Source organism: Astyanax mexicanus, chromosome 15, assembly GCF_023375975.1.
Source record: "Astyanax mexicanus isolate ESR-SI-001 chromosome 15, AstMex3_surface, whole genome shotgun sequence".
In the NCBI taxonomy this organism is placed as follows: domain Eukaryota; kingdom Metazoa; phylum Chordata; class Actinopteri; order Characiformes; family Acestrorhamphidae; genus Astyanax; species Astyanax mexicanus.
In genome coordinates this window covers 19,718,038-19,745,290 of record NC_064422.1, presented here as the reverse complement: position 1 = coordinate 19,745,290, position 27,253 = coordinate 19,718,038, and the positions used below count along the sequence as shown (strand labels likewise).

Here is a 27,253-nt window from a genome sequence, read left to right as displayed (position 1 = left end):
TAATAGTGCAGCTATGTTTGAGAATTTTGGTCTTAGATGACTTGTCAATATATATTTGATTCCCTGTATTTGATAACTCTGCTCTTTGTCTCTGTTTTTTTTCTTCTAAATTGTACCTGACAGTTTTCTATCTTACTCTTTATTTGCTGTCTGTCTCTCTCTGCTGTTTTTGTCTCTTATTTTCTCTCACATTTGGTGCTTTTATCTGTAGCTTATTTCTACTGCTCTTCCTTTAGTTTTTCCTTTCTGCTTTCTCATGTGCTCTCTCTTTCTGCCTCTCTCGCTCTGTTTCTCCATTTCTCCCCCCTCACCCGCCTCCTTTAGGATTCCCCCTTCTTGTGATTGGCTGGTGCTAGTGGTAGGACAGTAACTAGGTTAAGTTTGAATGGGCAATTTGGATTGAGAGGGGCACAGTGTGTAGTGATGCAGTAAAGCAGGACGTCTAACACTCTGCAGAAGGAAATAGAGACGAGACTTGTAGCTGATGCACGCGAGAAAGACAGGAGAAGAAGAGAAGGAGAGGGTAAGAAAGTACACTTTTTGGAACATTCATTTATTTAGGAATTGAAATATTATCTAGAAAGTGTTTTAAAGAAAAAATGACATACATATGAATGTTTATGTGATTTCTCTAAGAATGGGCAAAAGTATACAAAAACTCTTTTTGTCTGTCAGTGTGCTTATGTCATTTTTATAGATAATAGTATGACATAAAATGAACCGACAGATTGATGTAGATTTGTGTGTTGACTTAGTAAGCCACATTACCCCTATAGGTAGATTGATTAAGAATTTATGCATTTTTACAGATGCATAGAGATTGACAGGTGACTGTCATATTTCCAGTTTTTTTTAGGTGTTATTAATAACATTATTAACACTACTACAGATAGCCACTATACACACAGTTGCTCTCTGTCTTACCCATCAACATTCAATGCTCTGCTCAAATACAATGTGTTATACTGGCATTTAGTTTTAGGCCAGTAACAGATAAAGACATTTTTGCAACTCTTATGATTCCAGATTTTTGAGGTTGGCACCAGAGCACAGCTTAAATGGCTAATTTCAATTTTCCGCACGAATAAACAGACCGCCCTTATATGCTAGTTACAGTGTAATGAGGAAATGACAGAGGAATGAGCTGAGAAAGGTCAGGGTTACGACTCAACGACTCAATGAGTCAATGAAGTGTGACCATTCTGAAATGCGTTTAAACATGGTTGGTGTCTGAGGTTTATTTCTCTAGGTTTACACAGAAGCTACTCATGGTAATAACAAATTAGGATAGTAGGATGCCTATGTCGTTTCAGACAATGTTAGATAGATAGAAAAAATGACGAAAAAAAAAATGACGAAAAAAAATCAGACCTACAAACAGACATGCAAACAGACATGCAAACAGTTTAGAGCATTAAAGACTGGCTGGAGTTTTTATTTTTTTGTCATTTTTAAAAGTAATTGACAAAAAATTGAAGGACTAATGCTTGAGAATGCATTCTTATGATTTGTGTTTGACTGTTTTGTGCTTTAGTCATGAAATAACTGAAGCACAAAGGGGAGGACATGGATGCTAATGGGAAATGCTGTGTGGTTTGGGAGTTGTTTCTGGAGTGTGAAATTTGTCTGAACACTCATAAACCTGTCTTTAGGAACATAAACGCAAATACTTTTGTGGTGGAGAGTGCTTTAGTAATTGTAAATTATTAACCAACACAGATGAGTAGGAGGTTACGGACTGAAGCACTTAGTTATTAGTTTAGTTACTTATAATACACATGCTAAAAAGGTAAAAATGTGAGCACATGGTAGAAGGATTAGATGGAATGTAATTTGTTTTATCAATTGAATTGTGCAGATTTTCCTCCTAATTTCTGACTCTTCTTATACAAATACAATTCAAAAACCTTTTTTTCTACCCTCACTGTTTCAAAAATTGCAGATATTCGACACTGTATCATCTACTATTATTTATAAAAATGGACAAATATGAAATGTTGCCTAGTAAAAACAGCACAAATTCAACAAAGCCAACCCAATCTAAAGACTTGAGTCTCTCCGTTTACTTGACCATTTTTTAATAAGTAACAGATTATGATGATGCTATCTGCTGGTAGCTAAAACAAAAAAGCGTATTTTAGACCCCAAACATGGCTAATTAACTACAGCAATTGTTCAAAAGGCAAATTTGGGTGAAATTAGATGTTTTACCTTTAGCTCCCTTAAATTTCTAGGACTATACAAAGGTCAACAGCATGAAATTGTCCAGTGGTGATATCCGGCACCATGTGAAATCAATTAAGATTAACAAATTAGCCATGACACACAGCAAAGTGTGTGGGATTGAATCAGTCATTCACTCTGGATTTCTCCACGGACCCTGGCCTCTATAGACCTCCATTTAGACCACAGCGAGCGAAGGATACGGTCATGCTGGGTGTGAAATCAGCCCAGGATAATGGTATACAACACCACACACATAGACTCGCGATTCAACCCCCCACAATGCAGCCAAACCGAGCCAAGTTTTCAGTCCTGAGTGTGAGAAGAATTGGGAATTAGTGGGAATCATAGTGGTGAGAACAGGAGAACACAAAGAAACAGTTTTTAAATAGACATGTAATAAACTAAACTAAAAATATTGCATCATAATAATACTAATTTACAGTATATTTGTACATTGTAATATAAGCTATTATATTATTATGGTATACTATTACCTCTTGTGAGTTGTTTTAATATATATGTATATTTTGTGTATGTGTGTCTGTCTGTGTCTGTGTTTGTGTTCACAAGCTCGCAGCTGCTGTGAGATGCTTGAAGGAACATGTTGTTTAGCCGATCTCATTCTTAGTCTGCCTGCATCTTTAGGACATCTTGCTTAGTAATAGAGGAGAGAGAGAGAGAGAGAGAGAGAGAAAGAGAGAGCATGGTGCTGAAGTACACACCGGAGTACACAAACACTCACTATAGTATTATAATACTAATATTGTAGATCTCAAATAAATACGATGTCAAAAGAGGTGTCTAGTAATGAAGTGAAAATTTTGGTTATCATATTCATGTAACGCGGGACCAGACAGGAGGCGGACGTAAATGCGGGTAAGACAGACTTTAATAAATAACAAATAAACAAATAAACAAACAGGGGAATAACGAATATATATATATATATATATATATATATATATATATATATATATATATATATATACATAAACAAACAGGGAAAACAAACAAAGAGCTAAACTAGACAGATAAGTACAAACCAAGGTAAGGGAATATGTACAAAGGATAAATACGTGAATATATACAAATAAACAAAGAAACAAACAGCCAAGAAACGTGACTAGAAATATACAAGAAATACATAGAGCGTAACGAAACCGTGAACAAACTATAGTAAACGTGGCGAGACAAACGACAGAGGAAGGTGCAAAGACCGACGGAGGACAAGGTGGCAGAGGAGGGCTATTTATAGTAACATGAAACACTGAACACCTGGGGAAACAGGTAACGAGGGGCGGAGCTACAAATTAGACACACATGTGGAAAAGTACTGAGACGGGAGACACAGGGGAGCACAGGTCACGGGGGGAATGCACACAGAGACACGAGACGAGGCCAAGACGTGACAATTCATATGTCATATTTATTAAAAAAAACTTTTTTATTTCTACTACATTTTTACAAAATTATTTGAATTTTCTACTCCTTACAAATTAAAAATAGCCTCGTTTTATTTAATTGTTTCCATTCCGGCTTCTCATTGTTCAAAAAACCCTATCCAGATAAATATCTCCATTTAGATAGAGTGAATTTGATTGTGATTGGGTGAGAAGTATAAACATATACCATTCATACACCCTATTGGTTTATACATGATCCATCATACCTACTTCTTTAATATATTTGCATTGTATTTTAAATGGGCATATACAGCTCTGGATCAGTCTCTCGATGATTAGGTACATGTTTGAATAAAAAGAACGTTGTTGTTTTATTCTAAAAACTACAGACAGCATTTCTCCCAAATTCTTTATTTGCAGAATATAAAAAAATGTTGGAAATTACAAAAAAGATGCAGAACTTTCAGACCTCAAATAATGCAAAGAAAACAAGTTCAGAAATCAATATTTGGTGGAATAACCCTGTTTTTTAATCACAGTTTTCGTGCATCTTGGCATTTATGCCTTTACTCCTGGTGCAAAAATTCAAGCAGTTCAGCTCGGTTTGATTGTATGGCTTGTGATCATCCATCTTCCTCTTGATTATATTGCAGAGGTTTTTAATTTGGTAAAATCAAAGAAAATCATACTTTTAAAGTGCTCTCGACCTAAGATTTTGTTGTTATGCCATTTTTTCCTCTCACATTAGTTTTACCTTTATACTTTAAGTAGTTTTGAAAGCAGTACTTTTACACTTTTATTTAAGTAAAAAGCTTAAGTTAATACTTCTCTTCTAGTATCTATACTTCTTTATGATAGGATTATCACTGAAATACACACAGTAATATTCAAATACGTGTTAAATACAACTTGTGTACATGCTGTAGTTCTCAAATACATTCTGCATTAGTGACATATTTTTTAAAAAGTGTGTCCTTGTCCATAAGGCAAATCTTACTCATGTGGTCTCTCACTCTCTCTGTCCTTCCCATCCATCATCCCTGTATGTGTGTGTAAGAGAGAGAGAGAGAGAGAGATAGTGTGTGTGTGTGTGTTCCATAAGTACCAGCTGCTCTTTCAGAAAGAAAAGAGGCACTGAAAGACGTGTGGAATGTTTAGACTCCACAATACTATAGCATGTCAGCTTATTAGCTGTGACAAAATGCTGCTGAATACAGGCGGGTAAGACTTGACCTTCTGTGGTCAATAGAAGCTCATTTAAATTTGTGACGGCATCATGCACCCAAGGAATCGTTCTGTTAGGCCCCAGATTATTTAAAACCTAAAGTGAGGGTCTTTTTTGCAATGGAATGCATAACGAGTGTAACTAAACAGCTTTATTGCCAAATTAGAATAGTATAAAACGGCAAGCATGAATCCAAAAACATATTTAAACTGTGTAAATATTTTGAGTTCTTTCATATACGGTATACTTGCTTATGTGCGTGTTTTTTTTTGTAGTGGTGTCAATTAGTAAAAAAAATAAATAAAATGAATCACAATAGAATTCTCTGTTTAATCACAATTTATCAATTAGTCTCACTTTTTTCTTAACTTCTCAACACCTTTTCTTCTTATGACTAAGCTTTTAATATGAGGTATTTGAATATTTGAAAAAAACTTAGATTTGTACTATTGGTGCTTTAAAATCCCTTAAAAAATTATTGTAATAATCAGTACAGTAATACCGTAATAATTTTATAGTGTGATTTACACCAGACTTTTTTTAACAATATTTTAAATATCTCAGGGTAGAATATAATATTGTAATGTGCTTAGTTGCTGAGTTTACCTGAGAGGTTTAATTGAGAAAATAAACACTAGTGTAGCTCCATATTCCACACTCAACAGCTTAAAAAAAGAGAAGACGTGCCATCAGCTGTGTGTTTCTGTGTGTGCATGACTACACAAGTGAGTGAGTGTGTATGTGGGAGAGAAAGAGAAACCGAAAGAGAGCATAAACTTCAGTATAAAGAAAAGGTAATCTACCTTCAGAAGTCAGCAGTAAGCGTTACTGTGTTACACCGATAAATAAAACTGCTGATGCATCACTAGGCTGATTAATTTGCTTTCAAACACAATCACGCATCAAAGTTTTAAGATTAACTGCATGCATTATACTGTTAATATTGACAGCCCTAGTTTTTCGGAAAGGTGTAGCACTTTTATCTAAAGTAAAAGCTGTTTTTACAAGTAGTAGTAGGTACTTGACTTTCAGTGACACTAGACATGAAACTATACCCCAACAATTTTTGACTGATCAGAGTGATTCTATATGTAACCAAACTTTAAACCAATTTCCAGAGGCTGTTTTTCTGGTTTTTTCCCCTTTTTACTAAAGATCTAAAATTGCTGCAGGGCCCCACAAATCTCGAACTAAAAGAAAAGAACAAAACTAGACAAAAAAAAAAGGACGAAAGTCCCCCCCTCCACCCCTGCTCTTGACTGACTCTTGTGTGTCTTTGGTTAAGATGAAGTGAGGGTTAAGAGTGTGATGGAGTGTGAGGCTATATAATACATGCACTCCTCACAAAGAATAATAGAGTCAGGAGGCTCTTTTTTCTGCTCGTTTTGTTCACACACTCTCTCTCTTTGCAGTCTATTAGGGTGGTCCCACCTTTTAACCCCCCAACCTCCACCACCCAGCCCCCCCTCCCCCCCCACACACACAGTCTTTTCACAGAAAAAATAATTCTGCCAATCTGTTGAATCCAAAATTAACAGATGGCATCTGTCTAATTTACACTAAAATAGGAGTAAAAGTCAGTGAAGTTAAAAAGTGTTAAGGCATTTCAGCCATTTCTCATTTTCTACAAGTAAATGCTTTCAATTACAATATTTTTATTTGGATTTTGGGAGAAATGTTGTCTATTGTTTATAGAATAAAACAACAATGTTCATTTTACTTAAACATATACCTATAAATAGCAAAATCAGAGAAACTGATTCAGAAACTGAATTGGTCTCTTAGTTTTTTTTTTCAGAGCTTTAAATTAAGTTACTATAACATTAGGAAAAATGTAATAAATTAAAAATGTAATGAATTAAATCTTAACTTAATGACATGGCAAATAACAGGCTTGAATATTTTATATACCATATAAAGTGATATCTGTTCATAAACCCTGTTTTACTGTAAATTTTTTAAAATGGTTCTAGTGTCTAGCATTCTGTACACAGTTTTTGTTCTAAAATCAGATAGCATTGTGTGACAGTATAATGTTTGTTTTAACAGATTGACACCTGAAATTAGAGACATTTCTCTGGACCATCCTACTGTCCAGACCAGCTCCAGACTCCTGCTTTAACATGGCCAGTGTGTTACTGAGCAGAAGAACTTTTACCATGATCCTGATGGTACTGTTGTTGTTAAACCTTAAAGAGGTCCTGCTGGAAGATCAAGTGGAGAACAATCTGAAAGTGAAATCTTTGAGCAGAGTGAAGAGAGGATGGGTTTGGAACCAGTTCTTTGTTCTCGAGGAGTACACTGAACAGAAACCTCTGTACATCGGAAAGGTAAGTGCAAGAGAGTTACAAGAAAAAGTATTTGAACCCTTTGGGATTACTTGGAGTTCTGCATAAATTGGTCATTAAATATGTTCTGATCTAAAACACAACAATAGACAAACACAGTCGGCTTAAAGTAATACCACTTAAAAAATGTTATGTTTGCATGGTTTTATTGAACACAACATGTTAACATTCACAGTTCAGGGTGAAAAAGTATGTGAACCTTTGGATTTCATAACTGGTTGACCCTCCTTTGGCAGCAAAAACCTCAACCAAACGTTTCCTGTAGTTGCAGATCAGACCTGCACAACAGTCAGGAGAAAATTTGGACCATTTTTCTTTACAAAACTGTTTCAATTCAGCAATATTCTTGGAATATCTGGTGTGAATCGCTCTCTTGAGATCATGAGGCCACAGCATCTCAATTGGGTTGAGGTCAGGACTCTCACTAGGACTTTTCAGAAGTATTTTCTTCTGTTGAAGCCATCGGTTGTTGATTTACTTCTGTTTTGGGTCGTTGTCTTGCTGCATCATCCATCCTCTGTTGAGCCTCAGTTGGTGGACAGATGGTCTTAAGTTTTCCTGCAAAATGTCTTGGTAAACTTGGGAATAATTTTTTCCGTTGATGGCGCAATTCAAAGCAGACTGTGTTTTTCTATTGTTGTGACTTAGATGAAGATCAGAACACATTTACTGATCAATTTATGTAGAAATCCAAGTAATGGGGCGCTGAGTGGTCCAGCGGTCTAAAGCGCTGCCACTATGAGCAGGACGTCGCAGGTTCGAACCCCAGCTCATTCAGCTTTGCTATCAAGCTGTTGGCGCTCAGAGGGAGCACAATTGGCCTCGCTACCTCTGGGTGGGTAGATGGCGCTCTCTCCCTATATCACTCCTAGGTGATGCCCGCAGCACAGGGCATCTGTGAGCTGATGTATCAGAACCGAGTCGCTGTGCTTTCCTCTGAGCGCACTGTGATGCTGCTCGGCCATGCAGCATCAGCAGCAGCTCAAAAAGAAGCGGTGGCTGACTTCCCATCAAAGTATTAAAGGAAGCATGTGTTAGTCTTCACCCTACTGGTGTGTTGGGGCATTACTAGTGATAGGGGGAGTCCTAATGAGTGGGTTGGGTAATTGGGGAGAAAATGGGAAAAAAATAGAGGAAAAAAAAAAGGAAATCCAAGTAATCCCAAAGAGTTCACATACTTTTTCTTGCAACTATATACATATAGGACAAAAACCATACCATCACTACCTATAACTGACCTTTTTGGACTCTGTTTCAGCTTCACTCGGACATGGATATTGGGGATGGCTCCACTAGGTATACCCTGTCTGGTGAAGGTGCGGGTAATACTTTTACTCTGGACGACAGCACAGGTGATATCCATGCCATCAAGAGGCTAGACCGTGAGGTGAAGGCCCAATATGTTCTCCGAGCTCAAGCCCTGAACCGCGAGACGGGGCGTCCGCTAGAGCCTGAGTCAGAGTTCATTGTGAAGATTCAGGACATCAATGATAATGAGCCAAAATTTCTGGATGGACCTTATAGAGCAACTATTCCCGAGATGTCACCAGTTGGTAAAGTATCCACACAATACTATTCTTCTCAGTGTCTTCCTTTATATTTTCTATGCAAAAATAATAACACACATTAAAAACACCAAGTGCAACAAGACCAACAAATTCAATTTTAAAATGTAAGTCTACTCAGTAGAGACCAGAGGCAGAGCAAGACTAGCCTAGATATGTATAAGGCCGCTCCCTTATCCCAGACCAAGTGTGTCTCAGACTGCCTTTATTGAGTTTACAGCACAGCCTGAAGGACCAGAGGCAAGGCATATTTTTAGGCTGCATACCTAGTTGGCCCAATAATAGTAAAAGTATTTCACCCCTACAGATTTCTATTTTTTTTTTTTTGCATTTTTGTAATACTTTTTTAAGATAATTAAACAAACTTTAATATTAGACAACGATAACATGAGTAAATATAAAAAGCACTTTTTAAATAATGATTTCATTTATTAAGGTAAAAACCTATCCAAACCAATCTATCCCTTTGTGAAAAAGTGTTTTAAGCGAGTTAAATTTTACAAACCACACCCAGGTTCTGATTAATCCAAGACCTGTAGAATCAATACATCACTTAAATAGAACCTGTCTGACAACAGGAAGCAACTAAACATAAAGCAACACATTTTGCTGCAATCTGAAGAAAACAGTCACTAACCATCTACCAGTCTAATCATAAGGAAACAAAGTAATTTCTAAGGCTTCGGGACTCCCGCAGACCACAGTGGGAGCTATTATTAAAAATTGAGAAAAATGGAACACTGGTGAACTTTCCCAGGAGTACACGGCCAACTGAAATTATTCCATAAGGGCATGGACAACTCATCCAGGAGGACTGCAGGTCTCACTTGCCTCAGTTAAGTTCAATGTTAATGATTCAAATAATAAGAAAAAGACTGGTTGAAAATGGTATCCAAGGCAAAAAAACGAAAAAGAACAAAAAATACCAAAAAGAACATGAAGGCCTGTTTCACATTTGCCTGCAAACATCTTAATGATTCCCAGGACTTTGGGAAAATATTGTTTGGACTAACATGACAAAAGTAGATTTTTTTTAAATGTGTGTGTCCCGTTATACCTGGTGTAAAACTAACATATTATTTTAGAAAAAACATTACAGTAAACTTAAAACATGGTGGTGGTAGTGTGATGATCTGGGGCTGCTTTGCCGATTCAGGGCCTGGACAACTTGCTTTAATTGGATGAAACCAGGAATGCTGCTGTTTATCAGACAATCCTGAAGGAGAATGTCTGACCATCTGTTCGTGACCTCAAGCTCAGGTGTGCTTGGGTTCTGTAGCAGGACAATGATCCAAAGCACACAAACAAGTGCATCTCTGAATGTCTTAAAAAAAAAAAAAACTAAATTGTGGCCTCCAACACAATTCTGCAAATCTATTAAAACATGCTTTTTATATTTACTCAGGTTATATTTGTCTGATATTACAATTTCTTTGAAAAATATTAGTATGACAAAAAAGCAAAAACAAAAGAAATCTGTAGGGGGGCAAATACTTTTTCACCCCATAGTATATGCTTACTTAATGTGCTCTATAAAATACGTGATCAGCACAAATGTCTGTGTATAATTCGTTTAGATAGTGTTTGCCTATAATGATGAAAAAAATTAAGTATTTTTTTAAAGATTTATTTATTAGTCTTGCAGCTGTATATTAATAATAACTATTTGTTTTTAATTCCCTCTCTTTATTTTTTTTTCTCATAGGCACATTTGTGATCCAGGTGACAGCTGTAGATGCTGATGACCCATCATATGGTAGCAGTGCACGTTTGGCGTATAGTATTATTGAAGGACAGCCATACTTCTCTGTGGATGCAAAAACAGGTGCAAGCAATCATACACTCGTACACATAAAGCAAATTTATTATTCAGGGAGAGCAACCTTTAAAAACTGTACATTTCATAATTACATCTGTTGGCTACACTGGACCTGAAGGACAAAACTACATAAAAAAGAACTGCAACCAAGTAGTTTTAAATGTTTGATTATTAAAATATATTACATTTATTTTTTCACATTTTAAGTTTATATCTTTGTATGTTTTGCTACTTGGTTATTAGACACACAGGCGAATGAAACCCCTCAATGGCACATCTTATGGAAAATACAGCTAACAGAGTTGTTTTATCTGGAGAATTCAGGGATCACTGGTAGGATGTGATATACTGTAATTTGATGAGGACTAAAGGAGTCAGACTGTTGTAAGGTCATTTTGAGCTTTCAGTCCAGACTGAAGATGGTCTATTTTAGGTAGTAGGTTTCTGGGATTGACATGTAAAAAGATTTATTTTTGTGGTCACAGAAATCTTTAAAACCTAAATCAACAGCATTATTGGTGAGGGTAAATATTAACATTACATCACTGGTAATTATTAGACATGCTCTGGTGGCTGGATCAGCTGGTAGGTAACGAGTATTTACTGAACTGGAAAAATCTGCTATCAGTCACCGTGCACCAGTGAGCAGGAATTTATTACAGGAAACACTAAAGCTCCACTGGCTGGTTCTAACTACCTCGACTTAACTTGCTTTTATTATTGTTTTTATCTCCTACTTATTTTTTTAACCATTTACTTTTTTTTAATATATTTTATTACATTATTTAATATTTAGTTTACCTTCATCCTGATTAATTTTACGTTTTGTTTTTTGAACACTTTGTTTTTTCTTGTTTTGCAATTTTTCTAGAATTGTTCTTCTAGAAAAATCTTAATGTTTATATTACTATTCATTTTATTAATTAAATTCGAATTTGATCGTTTTCTATTAGTTAAACTTAATTAAAATCATATTTTATTTTTTCTCTTTAAAGAATGCAGAAAGAATGGTTTTATAAATATAAATAAAAAATAAAGATTGTTGACTTTTACTGCAGTACTTATGCAAATAGAGAATGTTACAGCTTTAATGTAAAAACAAATAAATAAAAAAAACAGCTGCCCTTTAATTATATAAAGGGGCCAGTGAAATGAACCACTGTGTCAATGAACCAATTAGTTAAATTGAATTGTTTCTTGTTTTTTGACATTTTAATGTTAAAATGTATTTAGACAAAGAAATGATATTTACAATTATTCTGCAAACCTATCCTAATTTGTCTGTCTGTGTAGGTGAAGTGCATGTGTCTCTGCCTGACATGGACCGTGAGGTCAGAGAGCAGTACCAGCTGGTTATTCAGGCTAAAGATATGGAGGGTCAACTGGGTGGTCTGGCAGGAACAGCCACGGTCAACATCACACTCAGCGACATCAACGACAACCCACCCAAATTCACTCAGCGTAAGATATAAAGTGTTTTCCTTATATTTAAATGAATACACTTTATTACAAGCAATTAAAAAAAACCCTCAGACATGGTAGCAATCTGATCATGTGTACAGTGGGTGTGATTTGTGTAACTCAATATTTGTAAACTAATCTTTTCTTTCCTCAGAGCTGTACAAAATGAGTGTTTTAGAGTCAAGTCCAGTAGGATCAGTGGTGGGACAAATCCAAGCTAAAGACCGTGATGTTGGCATTAATGCGGAAATGAAATACAGCATTATCGGAGGAGACGGACAAGACTTCTTCGACATTAGCACTGATGTTAGCAACCTGTATGCCATCATCACTGTTAAAAAGGTAAGCATTTACATTCAATAAGAGGTTTCTTTAAAAAAAAACTGGGGAAATCAATGGGCTGCTGTATATCGTCGCTGTCCAGTGAAAAACAAGTATGTCCATTTTTGTCTTTTTTTAGTTTACTACTTAGTTTGAACACACAAACTGCCCCTTACACTGTGTCAAACTTTCAATGGAAATTCTCTACAATTACCTGAAATAAACTCTTTTTACATTGACTTCCATTTAAAGTAAAGAAGGTTTTATCTCTCTTCTGTGAAGCTGCTGTTTTGGAGATACTTGTTTTTCACTGCACAGTGACGATATGCTTAGTGTGTTCTCTAATCATGTTTTTTTTAGATTGGGGGTCGTTTGTATAAATACTTCAATTAGAAAACAGCATCTTGCAACTAAGGCTACGTTTATATTACCAGGCTGAAGTGACAAATCTGATTTTCTGAGATCAGATTTTTCAAGGCTGTGTGAACGTGTCAAATACGTTTTTTTTTTTTTTCCCAAATCAGATCTGTGTCACTTTTAAATGTGGTCTGATATCGGAATTGTATCTGATCCATGGACATGCAACATAAATGTGAACGATCAAATGGGAATTCATGCATCTTTTTGCTTTTACGCATGCGCTACGTGTTTCTCTCTCATACCCACACACATCTCTTGGTGCAGCTGTGCAGCTATAGCTGCAAAAACAGCAAAAGCAAACCACCTGTCCTTTTTTTCCCTTCTCGACCTGAGCATGTACTTCAGACCAGCTGTTTACTCTCCACTCTAGCAAAATTTCACCTTTTTTTTTCTAATTTTTTTGTAAAGCTACGAGTCGTCTCTCAAATATGACGTTTTTTGTTGTTGGTAAAAAAAAAAAAAAAAAAAAAGAACTGAGTCTGTACTAGAAATCAATGCAACGGCTCAGGAACACTTTCAGAAATTGTTCCCTGTGAAAATACCATTGGTCCACCATTGTGAAATCTACCGATGATACTGTTGTGTTGGGCTTCATCTTTAATGGCCTATCTAGAGAAGATTAAACACCAGCAGAATTTCCAACAAACACACTCATACACTAGACCAGAGACAGTAGGGACCCTCCTGGAACCCTCTTCCTATTCTTAGCAGTGTACCTTCTTTACTCATTACATTCTTTACACTGCACACCTTGTTCACATAACACATATATTGATGTTAGATGATCCCAACCCATCAAGCTCAGCATACTACACCTTATATGTTGTTATAATCGGATAACTGAATATATTTTGGGAAAGGATGAAAATGGTTTAAATTTTGCTGAACTGACATTTAAAAGACCGAACTGTAGAATACTGATCAATGTGTCTTTATTTCTGTGTGTGTGTGTGTTTTAGAAATTGGACTTCGAGACGAAACATAGCTACACTCTTAAGGTGGAAGGATCTAATACTCATTTTGACTCGCGCTTTAAGACTAAAGATCCACTCAGTGATGTGACGACTGTCCATGTGAGTGTGGAGGATGTGGATGAAGCTCCAGAGTTTGATTCTCAGTTTTACTATGTAGAAGTTCCTGAAGATGCTGAAATCGGAACAGTGTTTAAAACCGTCTCTGCCAGGGATCCAGACACTGCAAACAACACTATAAGGTGAGATACAAGCCAGCTAGGTAAATACCATTCTTAATCCTAATTCTGCTACCTACATTTCATTGGTTTGTTCATGGCTTGAGTACACGAGAATAAGATAATGTCAAATTTACTGGTGTTATATGATAAAATTTAGATTTTTTTATGTTTTATTGAACTCGAAAATCAACCAAATAGGCAATTTTCCTACATTTGCCATTATATTAATTAATTTTTTTACTGGATTATTACTTGAAATGTACATAATATATACTATTACAAGTATTTTTTAAGACTTCTTTCTTATTTTATTTCTAAAATTTGATCTATATAAAAAATTCATACAGTAACACCATTACGTCACTTATATGATACATGATTATGTAGATTAATACTACACTTTACCGTACATACTGTACATTTGCACTCCTGGACACTTTACTGTACATCCTATACATACTATGAATGTGTTTCATTAAACACTAACATGCTTTATAGAACACTAAAGGTTTAGCATTGCTACATTTTGCTTTAGCTTTTTAGGATTCAGCCATAATCTGCCAGGTTACATACAATTTGAAATAATATATTTGTGGTGCATCACACATGGGAAAAAAAAATAAAAATGTAGTGTAGAATAATGTAGAAATATAGAATGCCATTATTTATCGTTCATATGGTAATCTTTTGCCTCTCTTTGCTCAGGTATTCCATAGAGCGTAAGAGTGATCCTGAAAAGTGCTTTTATATGGACGTTTCTAACGGCTCTCTGATGACAGCGTTACCTCTGGACAGAGAAAAAGCCAGCTGGCACAACCTTACTGTGTTAGCTATGGAGATGAGTGAGTACACACATATACAAAAACACAATGTCTCTATGTGTTAGCCAGAGAGATGAGTAAGCAGACTCAGGTTTATAGGTTGCATAAGCAAGCAACATCAGTTTGAGTTTCTGAGGTTTTTAGGAGGACACATTTAAGCAGGCTCTTTGCATGTGTAGATTAAAAGCTGAAATGAAGTGAATGAAAACTTAAAGGCCTCGGCATATCAACACATTTTGGACAACTGTGTGCTTTAAACTTTGTAGAAACAGTTTGGGGAATACCTCTTTCTTTTCCTTAAATGGTTGTACCTCAGTGCAAAAAGCATAGTCCAAAAAGACAGAAAAACAGTACACTCTTGTCAAAAAAAGTCTCCACCTGGATTTAACTAAATAAATGATGTGGGGTTGATGCTGCAGTTGGTCTGCAGGTCTAGGTTCAGCAACAGTTTGTGAATGAGGTCAGCTGACTACCTGAATATACTGAATACAGACCAGGTTATTCCATCAATGGATTTTTTCTTCCCTGATGCCACGGGCATATTCCAAGATAACAATGCCAGGATTCATTGTGTTGGAATTGTGAAAAAGTGGTTTATGCACTGCAAAAAACTAAATCTAAATTTTTCTAAATTTAGGGCAACAAATCTTATTTTCTTTTCTGATAGACTTTTTGTCTTCCTAAGCCTTGTAAGTGTTAGATTATTTAGTTTATTTTAGGGATAATTATATTAATCATTCTTACTTAGAATTTATACCTTATTTTAAGTAATTTAAAAAAATAAGCACAATCAAGCAGCAATCAAGTTATTCTGATTCTTGTGTCCAAAAACAGTGACTTTTTGGCTTGATTTAGGTGTTACGTCACTCATTTTGAGACTTTGCCATTGCTTTTTGTAAGAAATCTTACTAAGAAAATGTTGCTTACCCCATTGGCAGATTTTTTTGCTTAATGTACATATATTTATACATACATTTATGTCTAGTTTTTGCCAATGGATTTTCTGCAGTGTGAGATCATCATTTTCACACATGGATTGAGAGTTCACCACAGAGTCCAGACCTTAACCTAATTGAGAATCTTTGGGATGTGCTGGAGAAGCTTTGTGCGGTGTCAGGGTCAGACTCTACCATCATTAATGCAATCTTGAAAAATGAATGCAACTTTGGATTGAAATAAATCTTGTGACGTTGCAGAAGCTGATCCAAACAATGCCGCAGAGAATGCGGGCCGCAATGAAAGCTAAAGGCGGTTCAAATATTAGAGTGTGACTTTTTTTTTTTGGTGGCGACTTTTTTGGGCCAGGCAGTGTAGTAAGCAATAATGCCTATGGATCCCAAATAGGATGTCATACATGCTCCTGTAGGTGTAAAGTGTAGGAGATATCCCAATACTTTTGTCCAAATAGTGTACCTTACCATTTCATTTAGGGTGTGTGAAAGTATGTTCTTGCGTGTAACTATTTATAAAACATGAGCTAAACATAAGTTTGCGTGTCTTTTGCAGATAACCCTTCAAAGATTGGCAGTGTATTCGTTGCTATAAGGGTCCTAGACGTAAATGATAACCCACCATCACTGATGCAGTACTATGGGACGTTTGTGTGTGAAAATGCAAAAGCAGGACAAGTAAGCAAACACTCACCCACCCACCCTGCCTACATATATACTTACATACACATTATACACTAAATAAATTCAAGCAGCAGTAATAATAAACTAGTATTAGGAGTGGTTTAAACTTACCATAGTGATCAATGTTGGAACAGTGTTCAACATGGCAACATTAAGAGAACCTGTAAGAGAAATGTAAGTCATTAAATACATTTCTTTCCAGGAGATTTTGAATAATTTATGTTAAGGAGCTTTCAACCCTACCTTGTTTGGTCTAAACCAAAATAGTAGGTGCAGGAAAAGGTGCCAAGGATCACTGTGCAGAACAAAGATTCCAAATCTGCATTTGGAATTGCATTGTGTTGAAATCTGACTTTTTCTTACTTTTTCTGCAGAAAAAGCATAACAGATTCCCATCTGATTCCTTTTATTTCTGTTTATGACTAAGCATTGCTTTACAGTTACAGTATATACAGGAATCACCAGCGCAACCTGTTTTACTGTGGCCTTTATTTCAGCTCAAGCCAGTCCGGTCATTCTACCTTGATCTCTCATGCAAAACATTACATTTTTTCGTACATTTCCATGGTTGATGTGCACAATACCAGAAGCTGTTGGCCCCATATCTGCATTGCATTGCACTGCTACTAGCTGCTTGTCAAATAAAATAATTGCATAAATAAGTCTATGTCTACAGGTGTTCCTAAAAGTGCTTCACATACACAATGCAGATTGTCTGGCATACTCATATTTTTATTTTAGATTTAGTAGCTGTTGAACACAAGTACTATTAAGCAAAACTGAATTAATATGGATAATGCCACCATATGTTTTGAAGAAGAAATGTATTTATTCATTGATTAATTGATTTTCTGTTTTTTTTTCTCCAGCTGATTCAGACAGTAACAGCTGTAGATCCAGACGAGCCCACAGGGGGACAGCATTTCCACTACAGTTTAGCCCCAGAAGCTGCTAATAATCCCAACTTCACTCTGCGAGATAATCAAGGTGAGAATCAAGTATGAATAGACAATCTCTGTGGGTCACACTGACGATGTGACTTTAAAAGAAAATGTTTTTTTTTTTTTTTTTTTAAAGAACTACAGTTTTGTTTACTTTTCCTCCTTACTAGTGTCATAATGCGCCTTATAATCCAGTGCACCTTATGTATGAAAATAGACCAGAAAATAGACATTTATTGATAGCGTGCCTTATTATCCGGAGTGCCAAAAAATACAGTATATGTATTGTGTATGCGCTGGAAGCAAATACACACAAACATACATAGCTATACAGATTGCACACACAAATTGAAAATGGATATATACACTGTTCACAAGTCACATTTCCCAACACAAAACAAGATGTTTCATATTTATGATTCAAGATCAGGTTAGCCTGAACTCTTTGGAAGAAGATTGAACACTATAGATTGGATTATTTTATTATTGGACACCACACACTATTGGACAATCTGGGAAGATCATTGTTTATGATCACCTTGAAATTAGGAGACTTTTTGCAATTGCCAGGATGTCCAAAGAATTGTCCAACATGCATGGAGTGATTCTCTATCAGGAGTACCCCCTTCATGAGTGATCCTGTTAATGTCAGCACCATTGGCAGACGGCAGCATGAAGGAGAACTACATGCACGCAGACTATTGTGACAACTGCCCTTAACACCATGTCAACGTCGCCAAAGACTGCAGTAGAGGTCACATGTCCAGAAGGCTTGGTGTGATGGTGTGGGGTGAAATTTCACACAATGCCATTACATTACATTACATTACATTTCATTTGGCAGATGCTTTTGTCCAAAGCGACTTACAATAATGAAGTACAAAAGTAATAGGAATTTAGATAACCCATTTTTAGATAGGGCTTAAAGGAGGTCGAAGGGAAATAAAGGGATAGAGAAGTGAAGGAGGGGAAGAAGGAAATGGGGTTAGAAGTAGTTAGTGTGTTAGAGGTGTTAGGAGAGTAAGTGCTCTTTGAAGAGCTCTGTCTTCAGGAGTCTCTTAAAGATAGCGAGAGATTTTCCTGATCTGGTAGTGGAAGGTAGTTTGTTCCACCATTGGGGAACTCTGTATGAGAACAGTCTGGATTGCTTTGTGTGAGTGTTTGGCAAAGCGAGGCGACGTTCATTGGAGGAGCGCAGCGGCCGGGAGGTAGCGTAAGCCTTCAGGAGTGAGTGCAGGTAGGAAGGAGCCTGTTCTGTCATCACCTTGTAGGCGATTGTAAGAGTTTTGAATTTGATACGAGCATCAACTGGTAGCCAGTGGAGCTCAATGAGCAGCGGGGTGACATGTGCCCGTTTTGGTTGGTTGAAGACCAGACGTGCTGCTGCATTCTGGATCATTTGGAGTGGTTTTACTACACAGGCCGGGAGGCCAGTTTGCAGGGCATTGCAGTAGTCGAGGCGTGAGATGACGACTGCTTGTACCAGGAGTTGGGTGGCCTGTTGCGTCAGAAACTGTCTAATTTTCCTGATGTTATAAAGCGCGAAGTGGCAGGATCGAGCAACCGAGGCCACATGGTGCGTGAAGGAGAGCTGGTCATCAACCATAACACCCAGGTTCCTAGCAACCTTTGTCGGTGAGAGAGAGAGAGAGTCGATGCTTATAGAGAGGTTGTGTTGAAAAGATGGTTTTGCTGGTATGACCAGAAGTTCAGTCTTTGAGAGATTTAATTGAAGGTGATGCTCCTTCATCCAAGAGGATATGTCAGAGAGACACGACGATATCCGTGCAGAGATTGAGTTATCTTCAGGTGAGAATGACAGGTATAGCTGGGTGTCATCAGCAAAGCAATGGTAGGAAAAGCCATGTGAGTGGATAACCTGACCAAGAGAGGCAGTGTATATTGAGAAGAGAAGGGGACCCAGTACCGAACCCTGGGGAACCCCAGTGGATAGGGAGTGGGCTGAGGGCAGCTGTCCTTGCCACGACACCTTGAACGAGTGCCCAGTGAGGTATGATCTAAACCATGACAGCACATTGTCTGAGATCCCCATGTTTGAAAGTATAGTTAGGAGGAAGTCGTGGTTGACCGTGTCGAAGGCGGCCGAGAGGTCCAGCAGAATGAGCACTGAGGACTGGCCTGCAGCTCTAGCAGTTTTCAACGCTTCAGTCACAGGCAACAGAGCCATCTCGGTAGAGTGTCCTTTTTTGAATCCAGATTGGTTCTGGTCCAGGAGGTCATTCTGGGAGAGGAAGCCAGAGACCTGATTTAAAACTGCTCTCTAGAGTGTTTTAGAGAGAAAGGGTAGTAGTGAGACCGGTCTGTAGTTATCAACCTGGGCGGGGTTGAGAGAAGGCTTTTTAAGCAGTGGTGTCACATGTGCTTGTTTGAAAGCAGTTGGGAAAACACCAGAAGTTAAAGAGGCATTGATCGTGTGAGTGATAGCCGGAATGATTGCAGGTGCGATGGTTTGTAGTAAGTTTGAGGGAATTGGGTCAAGCGGACACGTAGTAGGACGGCTACGTGTTAGGAGAGCCAGTGTCTCGTTCTCAGTGAGAGAAGTAGCGAGGAGAGCGCAACGCCTTCGGTGGAGGGACACCGGGCTGCAGAGCATGTAGTAGGACTGCTACATGTTACATCAGTAAACTGGTTGCTGATAGCTGCCACTTTTCCAGTAAAGAATGATGCAAGTGTTTCAGCAGTAAGGCATGTAGCCGGAGGAGGAGGAGGAGGGTTCAGTAGTGATTTAAAAGTAGCAAATAGTTTCCGGGAGTCTGTGAGGGAGCTGAATTTATTGTGATAAAATTCAGCTTTAGCAGTCGTGATGCTGGCTGAGAAGGAAGCCAGGAGCACTTGGTAGTTTTTTAGGTCTGCTTGTTTTTGGTTTTTATGCCATTTTCTTTCGGCAGCTCGGAGTTTGGAACGTAGTTCCCTCAGTGAGTTATTTTTTAGCCATGGCTGCGGTTTGCTAGAGCTAATGGCTCGAGATGTAAGAGGACAGAGGTTGTCCAAACAGGAGCTTAGTGTGGAGCAGAGTGTATCGGTGGCATCATTTACATTGAGTGATGAAAATGAGCCTGGTGGCATTTTGTCAGTCACCAGCGAGGAGAACTGGTCTGCTGAGATATCTCGTAAATTTCGGCGGAACGAGACCATCGTAGGAGTAGCCGTGGGTTTGTTTGAAATATGAATATTGAGTTTCATGAAGTAGTGATCCGAGAGGTGCAAAGGAGTGACAGTTAAAGAGTCGGTGTCACAGTTACGAGTGAAAATCAGGTCTAGATGTTTGCCAGCTTTATGTGTTGGAGGGCTGGGGACCTGCTCCAGTTCGAAAGACTGCATGAGGGATGAGAAGTCTAAAGTTGGTACTGTCGTTGTGGATGTTCATATCCCCTAGAATGAGCATGGGACAATCTTGCTCAGGGATAGAAGACAGTAGCATGTCAAGTTCGTGTGTGAACTCGCCCATTTGTCCAGGAGGACGGTAGATAACAATAATGGCAAGTTTTGCTTGAGTATTAACCAGTGTGGCATGATACTCAAATGAACTGTATGAGTTTGCAGGTAGTAGTGGAGTATGTTTTAAGCCATTAGCGATTAATAGGCCAGTTCCACCTCCTCGTCCTGAGGGACGAGAAGTATGGGAGAAGGAGTAATTATTGGAAAGAGCCGCCAGAGTAACAGTGTTTTCAGGTTTGATCCAAGTTTCAGTCAGTGCCAGCAGTTGTAAGGCCAGATGATTTGCATAAGAGGCGATAAAGTCTGCTTTGTTAACAGCCGACTGGCAGTTCCATAGCCCAACAGAGAATGAGGTAGTAGTGGGCGTGGTTTGTTTTAGTGGCCGCAGGTTAGTATGGTCCTGGCGCCTGTGTGTGTTTTTTCGCCTTCTGTGAGTACCGGAGATAACAGGAATATGCCACATATGCCACAATGCCACATCACTTTGGTCTTTATTACAGGCAGTTAGTCAGCCCAACGTTACTTTAATAAGGTTTTTCAACCAGTGGCCCTACCATTTCTGAAAGCACACTCTGGTGCACTATTTTAAACTAGTTTTTATCCACAAACTGTTGTCTTAAAAGCTGTCTTAAAACACAGATGCTACGTCATTGCCAGCTGCATCGCCACACCTATCCCCGATTGAAAATGTGTGGGATGCTATTGGATGCAATCTCCATACTGCAAAACTCCCAAAAAACTCCACCTATACTGCAAAACCAGCAGGAACTCCGTGAAAATATTCAAGCTGCATCGAAAGGATTAACGTGGAACACCATTAGGAACCTCTACAACTCCAAGCCAAGATGTGTAGCTTAATATAAACTACCCATATCATTTTAATATTTAATCATGTGTTGATTACATGCAGATTGAATATTTTCACAGAGTTTTTGAGTTTTGCAGTATGGATATTGCATCCATACAGCTCTCGAGAAATAAATATGAGACCACTTAAAAATGATCGATTTTTCCAAATTAAAACCTCTGGAAAATAATCAAGAGGAAGATGGATGATCACAAGTCATTAAAAACAAGCTGAACTGCTTGAATTTTTGCACCAGGAGTGGCATAAAGTTATCCAAATGCATAAAAAATGTGATAAAAACCAGGGTTATTCCACCAAATATTGATTTCTGAACTCTTTTGAATTTAAAATATTCTCTTTTAAATATAAAACTTTATGAATATGAACTTGTTTTCTTTGCATTATTTGAGGTATAAAAGCTCTGCATCTTTTTTGTTATTTCAGCCATTTCTCATTTTCTGCAAATGAATGCTCTAAATGACAAAATTCTTATTTAGAATTTGGGAGAAATGTTGTTTGTAGTTTATAGAATAAAAAAAAACTAAGTTAATTTACTCAAACATATACCTATAAATGGCAAAATCAGAGAAAGTGATTCAGAAATTGGTATAAGGAGCTGTATAAGGAAGCCTGATTCAATTATAGTTTTACTTGTATTGAACTAAATTATCACTACAGTAGCAGTACACTAAAGTATTTTTTCTAACTCTTCCTCTTTGTCTTTCTCTTCTTTCTCCCTCGTTATCTCGTGTGTGCAGATAACTCAGCTTGGCTTTTAACCCGGCGTGGTGGCTGGTCAGTTCAGACGCAGAGTGTGTATTATTTGCCCATTCTGGTGTCTGATGGAGATCAGCCTGCTCAGTCCAGCACCAGCACACTAACCGTACGTGTGTGCAGCTGTGACTCAGATGGAGAGGTTCTATCCTGTGATGCTGAAGCCTACACGATGCCAGCCAACCTGAGCCAAGCTGCACTTATAGCCATCCTCGCCTGCGCCTTCGTATTGATTGGTAGGAAACACTGAAATACATTTTACAAAAAAAAAATTTAATTAACTACACTACATGCATACATAATATGATGGATGCAAGAAAGCAGATGTTTTATAAATTCATTTATGTCAAACATTTATATATTTTTGATCATATTACTTCAAATTCACTGTATTTATATAGAACAGGCCACCTTTTCACTTTAAAGAGCCAATGGTGACATATGTGTAACCGACCCTTTAAAAAAAGGTGTAAAGTTCCTTACAGCACTTTGTCCTTCACTTTAATTCATTAAGTCCCTAAGTAACATATACTTTATATCATGAGAGAATCATCACAGGACAGTGTGTGGATGTGTGATCATTGAACCCAGTTTACAGAATGTAGGTGTGTTGGCTTAGTGCTTGAGACAAATCTAGATCCTTTTAAAAGTGTATTTCTTCCTTCTACAAGTCTGTTCCAATCATTTTAATTTTAACAATTAAATGATTCAATTAAATGTTTGTTCCATAATATTAGTATCAAAAAATCCAAATGAAATTTAAAATGTACTGATGGTTAGCGGTGGTTTGTGGAGCTTTATGGAGATAGCAGGACTTGGCATCTGTGCCCAGACTGCCAAAATAATTGGCTAGATTGCTCAGAGTTTAATTAATCAATATAATATATGGACTTATACTTTTTAAATTGGATTACTAAAATGAATACATTTTTTGATGATAGTGTAGTTTTTTTGAGATGCAACTATAGATCACTGCTCTTTTACATAAAGGTTATGGAAATGCAGATTTCATTTTCCAGCAGGACTTGGCATCTGTTCCCAGACTGTACCACTTGGTTTCATATGATATTAAAATTTTCTGACATACTGTTTGTGTTTTCATTAGTTGTAAGCTATAATCATCAGCAGTAGAAGAAATAAATGCTTGCAATAGATTGCTCTAAGTTTAATTAATCAGTATAATATATACACTTTTCTTTTTGAATTGAGTTACTGAAATAAATTAAATTTTCTGTGATATTTTATTTTTGTGGTTTGCAACTTGAGATCACTGAAGGTACCACTGTAAATTTCATCTGAACATTTCTAATCGTTTTCTCTCTCGCCTCCACAGTGATGATCATTCTGACGTTGTCCCTGCGGAGCCAAAGCAAAAAGCCTTACTTCACCAAAGAGGAGGAACATCTGCACGAGAACATTGTGCGTTATGATGACGAGGGTGGAGGAGAGGAGGACACTGAGGCTTTTGATATTTATGCTCTATGGAGCCCTCGTGTGGAACCACTAGCAAACTATCATAAACTGCGGCAGGACATGCTACCTGAGGACAAGAGCCTTTCCCGACATGTCCCTCAGCACTGCGTTACGGAAGTGGGGGAAGACAGCTCTAACATTCACAGCTACGTGGAGGCTAAACTCTACAAAGCCGATTCAGACACTTGCGCCCCACCGTATGATTCCCTTCAGACATACGCATACGAAGGTGAAGGATCTATAGCGGGATCCCTGAGCTCCCTGCAGTCTCAGACTTCACATACTGACCATGAATATGACTACCTAAACGAGTGGGGGCCACGGTTTCTTAAACTAGCGGAAATGTACGGTGTCAGCAACAATCACAGCCCGATGTGGTAGAGCTTCAACATGTCTAAACTACATAAACATATATAAACTAAAGCATGCTCTCTACTGGAAGTACAAATAAAAAGAGATAAATGTGAGCAGTCACATTAAGAAAGAATGAGGAAGGAACATTCTTTTGAAAAGGAACAAAGTCTAAACACATTAAAACGAAAGTCTGTTGGAACCATGCTATATGAATGTAGGAGATGGATGGGATTAATAGACATGGTACAGTCATTAAGGGAACAAAGACATTGCCACGTTCTTCAGCATGAACAGCTACTAGAATGAGCCTGAACTAGGCCTTTCCTCCACTTCCACTCGGAGGGGAAACTTTTATTTTTCTATTTTTTTTGTATTTTTTCTAGTTAACTATCTTTCAACATGTACAAGGCTGTTTAGCCTTTTATACAATTTGATACCACAAAATCCATGTATATTCATCATTTTGTTTAGTCTACAGAAGTCTGGATCTACTCACTGACATGCAAAACAATATGTAATTATAACCCTCTGGATTTTAGCCAAGACCTGTATGATTTAGCATACAGCATACAAATGTTTTAACCCTCTATGGCATTAATTATCATATTTTTTGCACTAAAAGGTGCACTATCAATGAATGTCTATTTTCTTGTGTATTTTCATACATAAAATGCACCGGATTATAAGGCACATTATTCAATACTAGTGGTGGTGGTGGTGGGGGTTTACTTAAGCTAAGCTAAGCTAAGTAAACAAAAAAAAAAAAAGTTTCAAAAGTCAAACGAGCACTGGATGTTAATCTACTCTGATTTCTCTCCTAAAAACAGTTTATTTGGGTGAGTAAAGTGCTTTTCTTTATTTACAGTAAGCTTGGACTCCCACTAAGGCTGGGTGCACTAGCATTAGCATTAACGGCTTACTACTAGCTAGCACTAGCAACAAGCTCCATCTGTGACTACAGTGAGGAACCCAGAGTGTTCTGGTAAGCCAGGGTGATATTAGCTAGCGGTTTGTCCCGCGTATCTGGTTTTAACATAAACGCGCAGACTACAGTTACGGTTAGCAGGTAATGCTAATGCTGTTAGAGCTAGCCGGAGTTAGCAGCAGGCTACAGGACAATAATGCTCACCTCTGAACGGTGAAAGAGCTAGAGCTTAGCGCGGTTAGAGGCTAATGCTAATACTGCTCCAGTCTCGGTGCTGGAGAACTAAACTAAAACTCCTGTATAACTCTGTAAGTTACTTTAGTGGAGTGGCTTTACTGCTCCTTACAACCTGATCTGGTAAAATTCACACACATCGGATTATAAGGCACACTGATTTTTTGAGAAAATTAAAGGATTTTAAGTGCACCTTATAGTGGTAAAAATGTGGTATATTATTTTTTATAAAACATAAATTTAGATTTTGACTTGATAAGCTGATCAGGCATTTTAGAGCAAGGAAGAACCCAAACATGGGAGGTAGGAGGAGGAGGTGTCCAAAACCAGAGAACCAGAGAACCACTGCTTCGTCATAAAAGTGGTCTTAACTGCACAAGTTTTGATTAGTTTACAACAAGAATATACTTTTTGTTTTGTTTTGTTTGCAAATATGCATATTTGTATTTATGACCCACTTTTACATCACATTGTATTGGACATAGATATGCCATGTAACTTTATATTAAAGATGAACAAGAAAGTAAATAAATAAGTTATGGAATTGTATTGAAAGATGTAATAACCAACAATTTGCTTTGTTGCCTGTGGGCACCACTATGCCATAGAGGGTTAATGTCATGTTTTCTATCTCTTTCTTTCCTTTTTTTTTATGGAGCCAGATAAAAAACTATTATCGTTTACTCATTTAATCTTTTACAGGACCTTATTTATACTTGCTCATAATCTGTGCTTTTATTTATTTTTTTCTAAATTATTTTTGTAATATGTTCATCAAATGTGAAGTTTGCAGGATTGTGACATCTGAAGTTTCATGTTATGGGAATAAATGCTGTATCAGATGCTGTTACAATTATATAATCATTTTCAGTTGTATCTGTTATTTATATTTTTATATTTGGCCATGTTAATGCAGTTTGAGGAGAGCAAGAAAGCCTGGAGAGTGTCAGTGGTGGAATCTGATGAAGCAAACAGCCATAAAATCAGGTGTGGCTTCCGGAAGAACAAAATCTGAACATCTCTCTCCTCTGTACAGTTTTACCTGCCTTCAGTGCCAAAATAAAAAGCACAATTATTGTATTAAGTATTTTAATAACATTTTCTTTTATTGAGCAGCCTATGAATGTGAATTTTGCATCTGAATTAAACTTGTTTTTTAATTACTCATTTTCACTTGTTTTTAATCTTAATTATTTAAAGCAAATATTTAGTTACAAGCATTTTTTTTCTATTTTGTTTCCCTATTGTCCCATCCATTCAGCTGCGAGTCAAGATGTACATTCCACGTCACTGGTGATGCCACAACATAAGGAGGGAAAGAACTAGCCTCCTCCGACACATGTATGGTCAGCCAATGCCTCTTTTCGGACTGCTGCTGATGCCGCATTGCCAACTGCCATCACAGCGCAGTCGGAGGAAAACGCAGCTACTCGATTCCGATACATCAGCTAACAGACGCCTTGTGCTGATTGACATCACCCTTTGGAGTGATGAGGGGAAAGAGTGCCATCTACCCACCCCCAGAGAGAGATAGGCCAGTTATGCTCTCTCAGGGCTCTGGCTAGCTAGGACATACTAGCATTGATAACACCTGAAACTCGCTCAACCATCTAAGAATCATCTTAGAGCTGACATTTTTTATGAAGAATATATATTATTTTTCCCCTTTTTTCTTGGGTTTACCTGCTTTGAGATCAAGTGTTCTGCAATTGGGTTCAACAAGCCTCTGGGCTGCAGAGCTACTAGTCTATAGCACTCCATGCGATTATACTTCATTTCCAAAACAGTTCCAAAACATTTTTTTTGTGGCC

At 37.5% G+C, this 27,253-nt stretch overlaps 1 protein-coding gene across 1 annotated transcript; it reads left to right on the top strand.

Moving 5' to 3' along the window:
* The first annotated feature begins 385 nt into the window (after positions 1-385).
* Positions 386-26,605, top strand: LOC103043583 (cadherin-20). Its single transcript, XM_022669135.2, has 12 exons — positions 386-523; positions 6,904-7,184; positions 8,461-8,755; positions 10,473-10,592; positions 11,880-12,047; positions 12,202-12,389; positions 13,748-14,001; positions 14,686-14,822; positions 16,308-16,429; positions 17,305-17,422; positions 22,441-22,692; positions 23,790-26,605. The coding sequence occupies exons 2-12, from the start codon at positions 6,978-6,980 to the stop codon at positions 24,308-24,310; spliced, it is 2,382 nt and encodes a 793-aa protein (XP_022524856.2). The 5' UTR covers positions 386-523; positions 6,904-6,977; the 3' UTR covers positions 24,311-26,605.
* The last annotated feature ends 648 nt before the right edge of the window (positions 26,606-27,253 follow it).

Coding starts and splice junctions, on each gene's coding strand:
- LOC103043583 (XM_022669135.2), top strand. CDS start 6,978: ATGGCCAGTGTGTTACTGAGCAGAAGAACTTTTACCATGATCCTGATG. Junction 10,593..11,879: donor CTCTGTGGATGCAAAAACAG/GTGCAAGCAATC, acceptor CTGTCTGTGTAG/GTGAAGTGCATGTGTCTCTG. Junction 17,423..22,440: donor CACTCTGCGAGATAATCAAG/GTGAGAATCAAG, acceptor TCGTGTGTGCAG/ATAACTCAGCTTGGCTTTTA.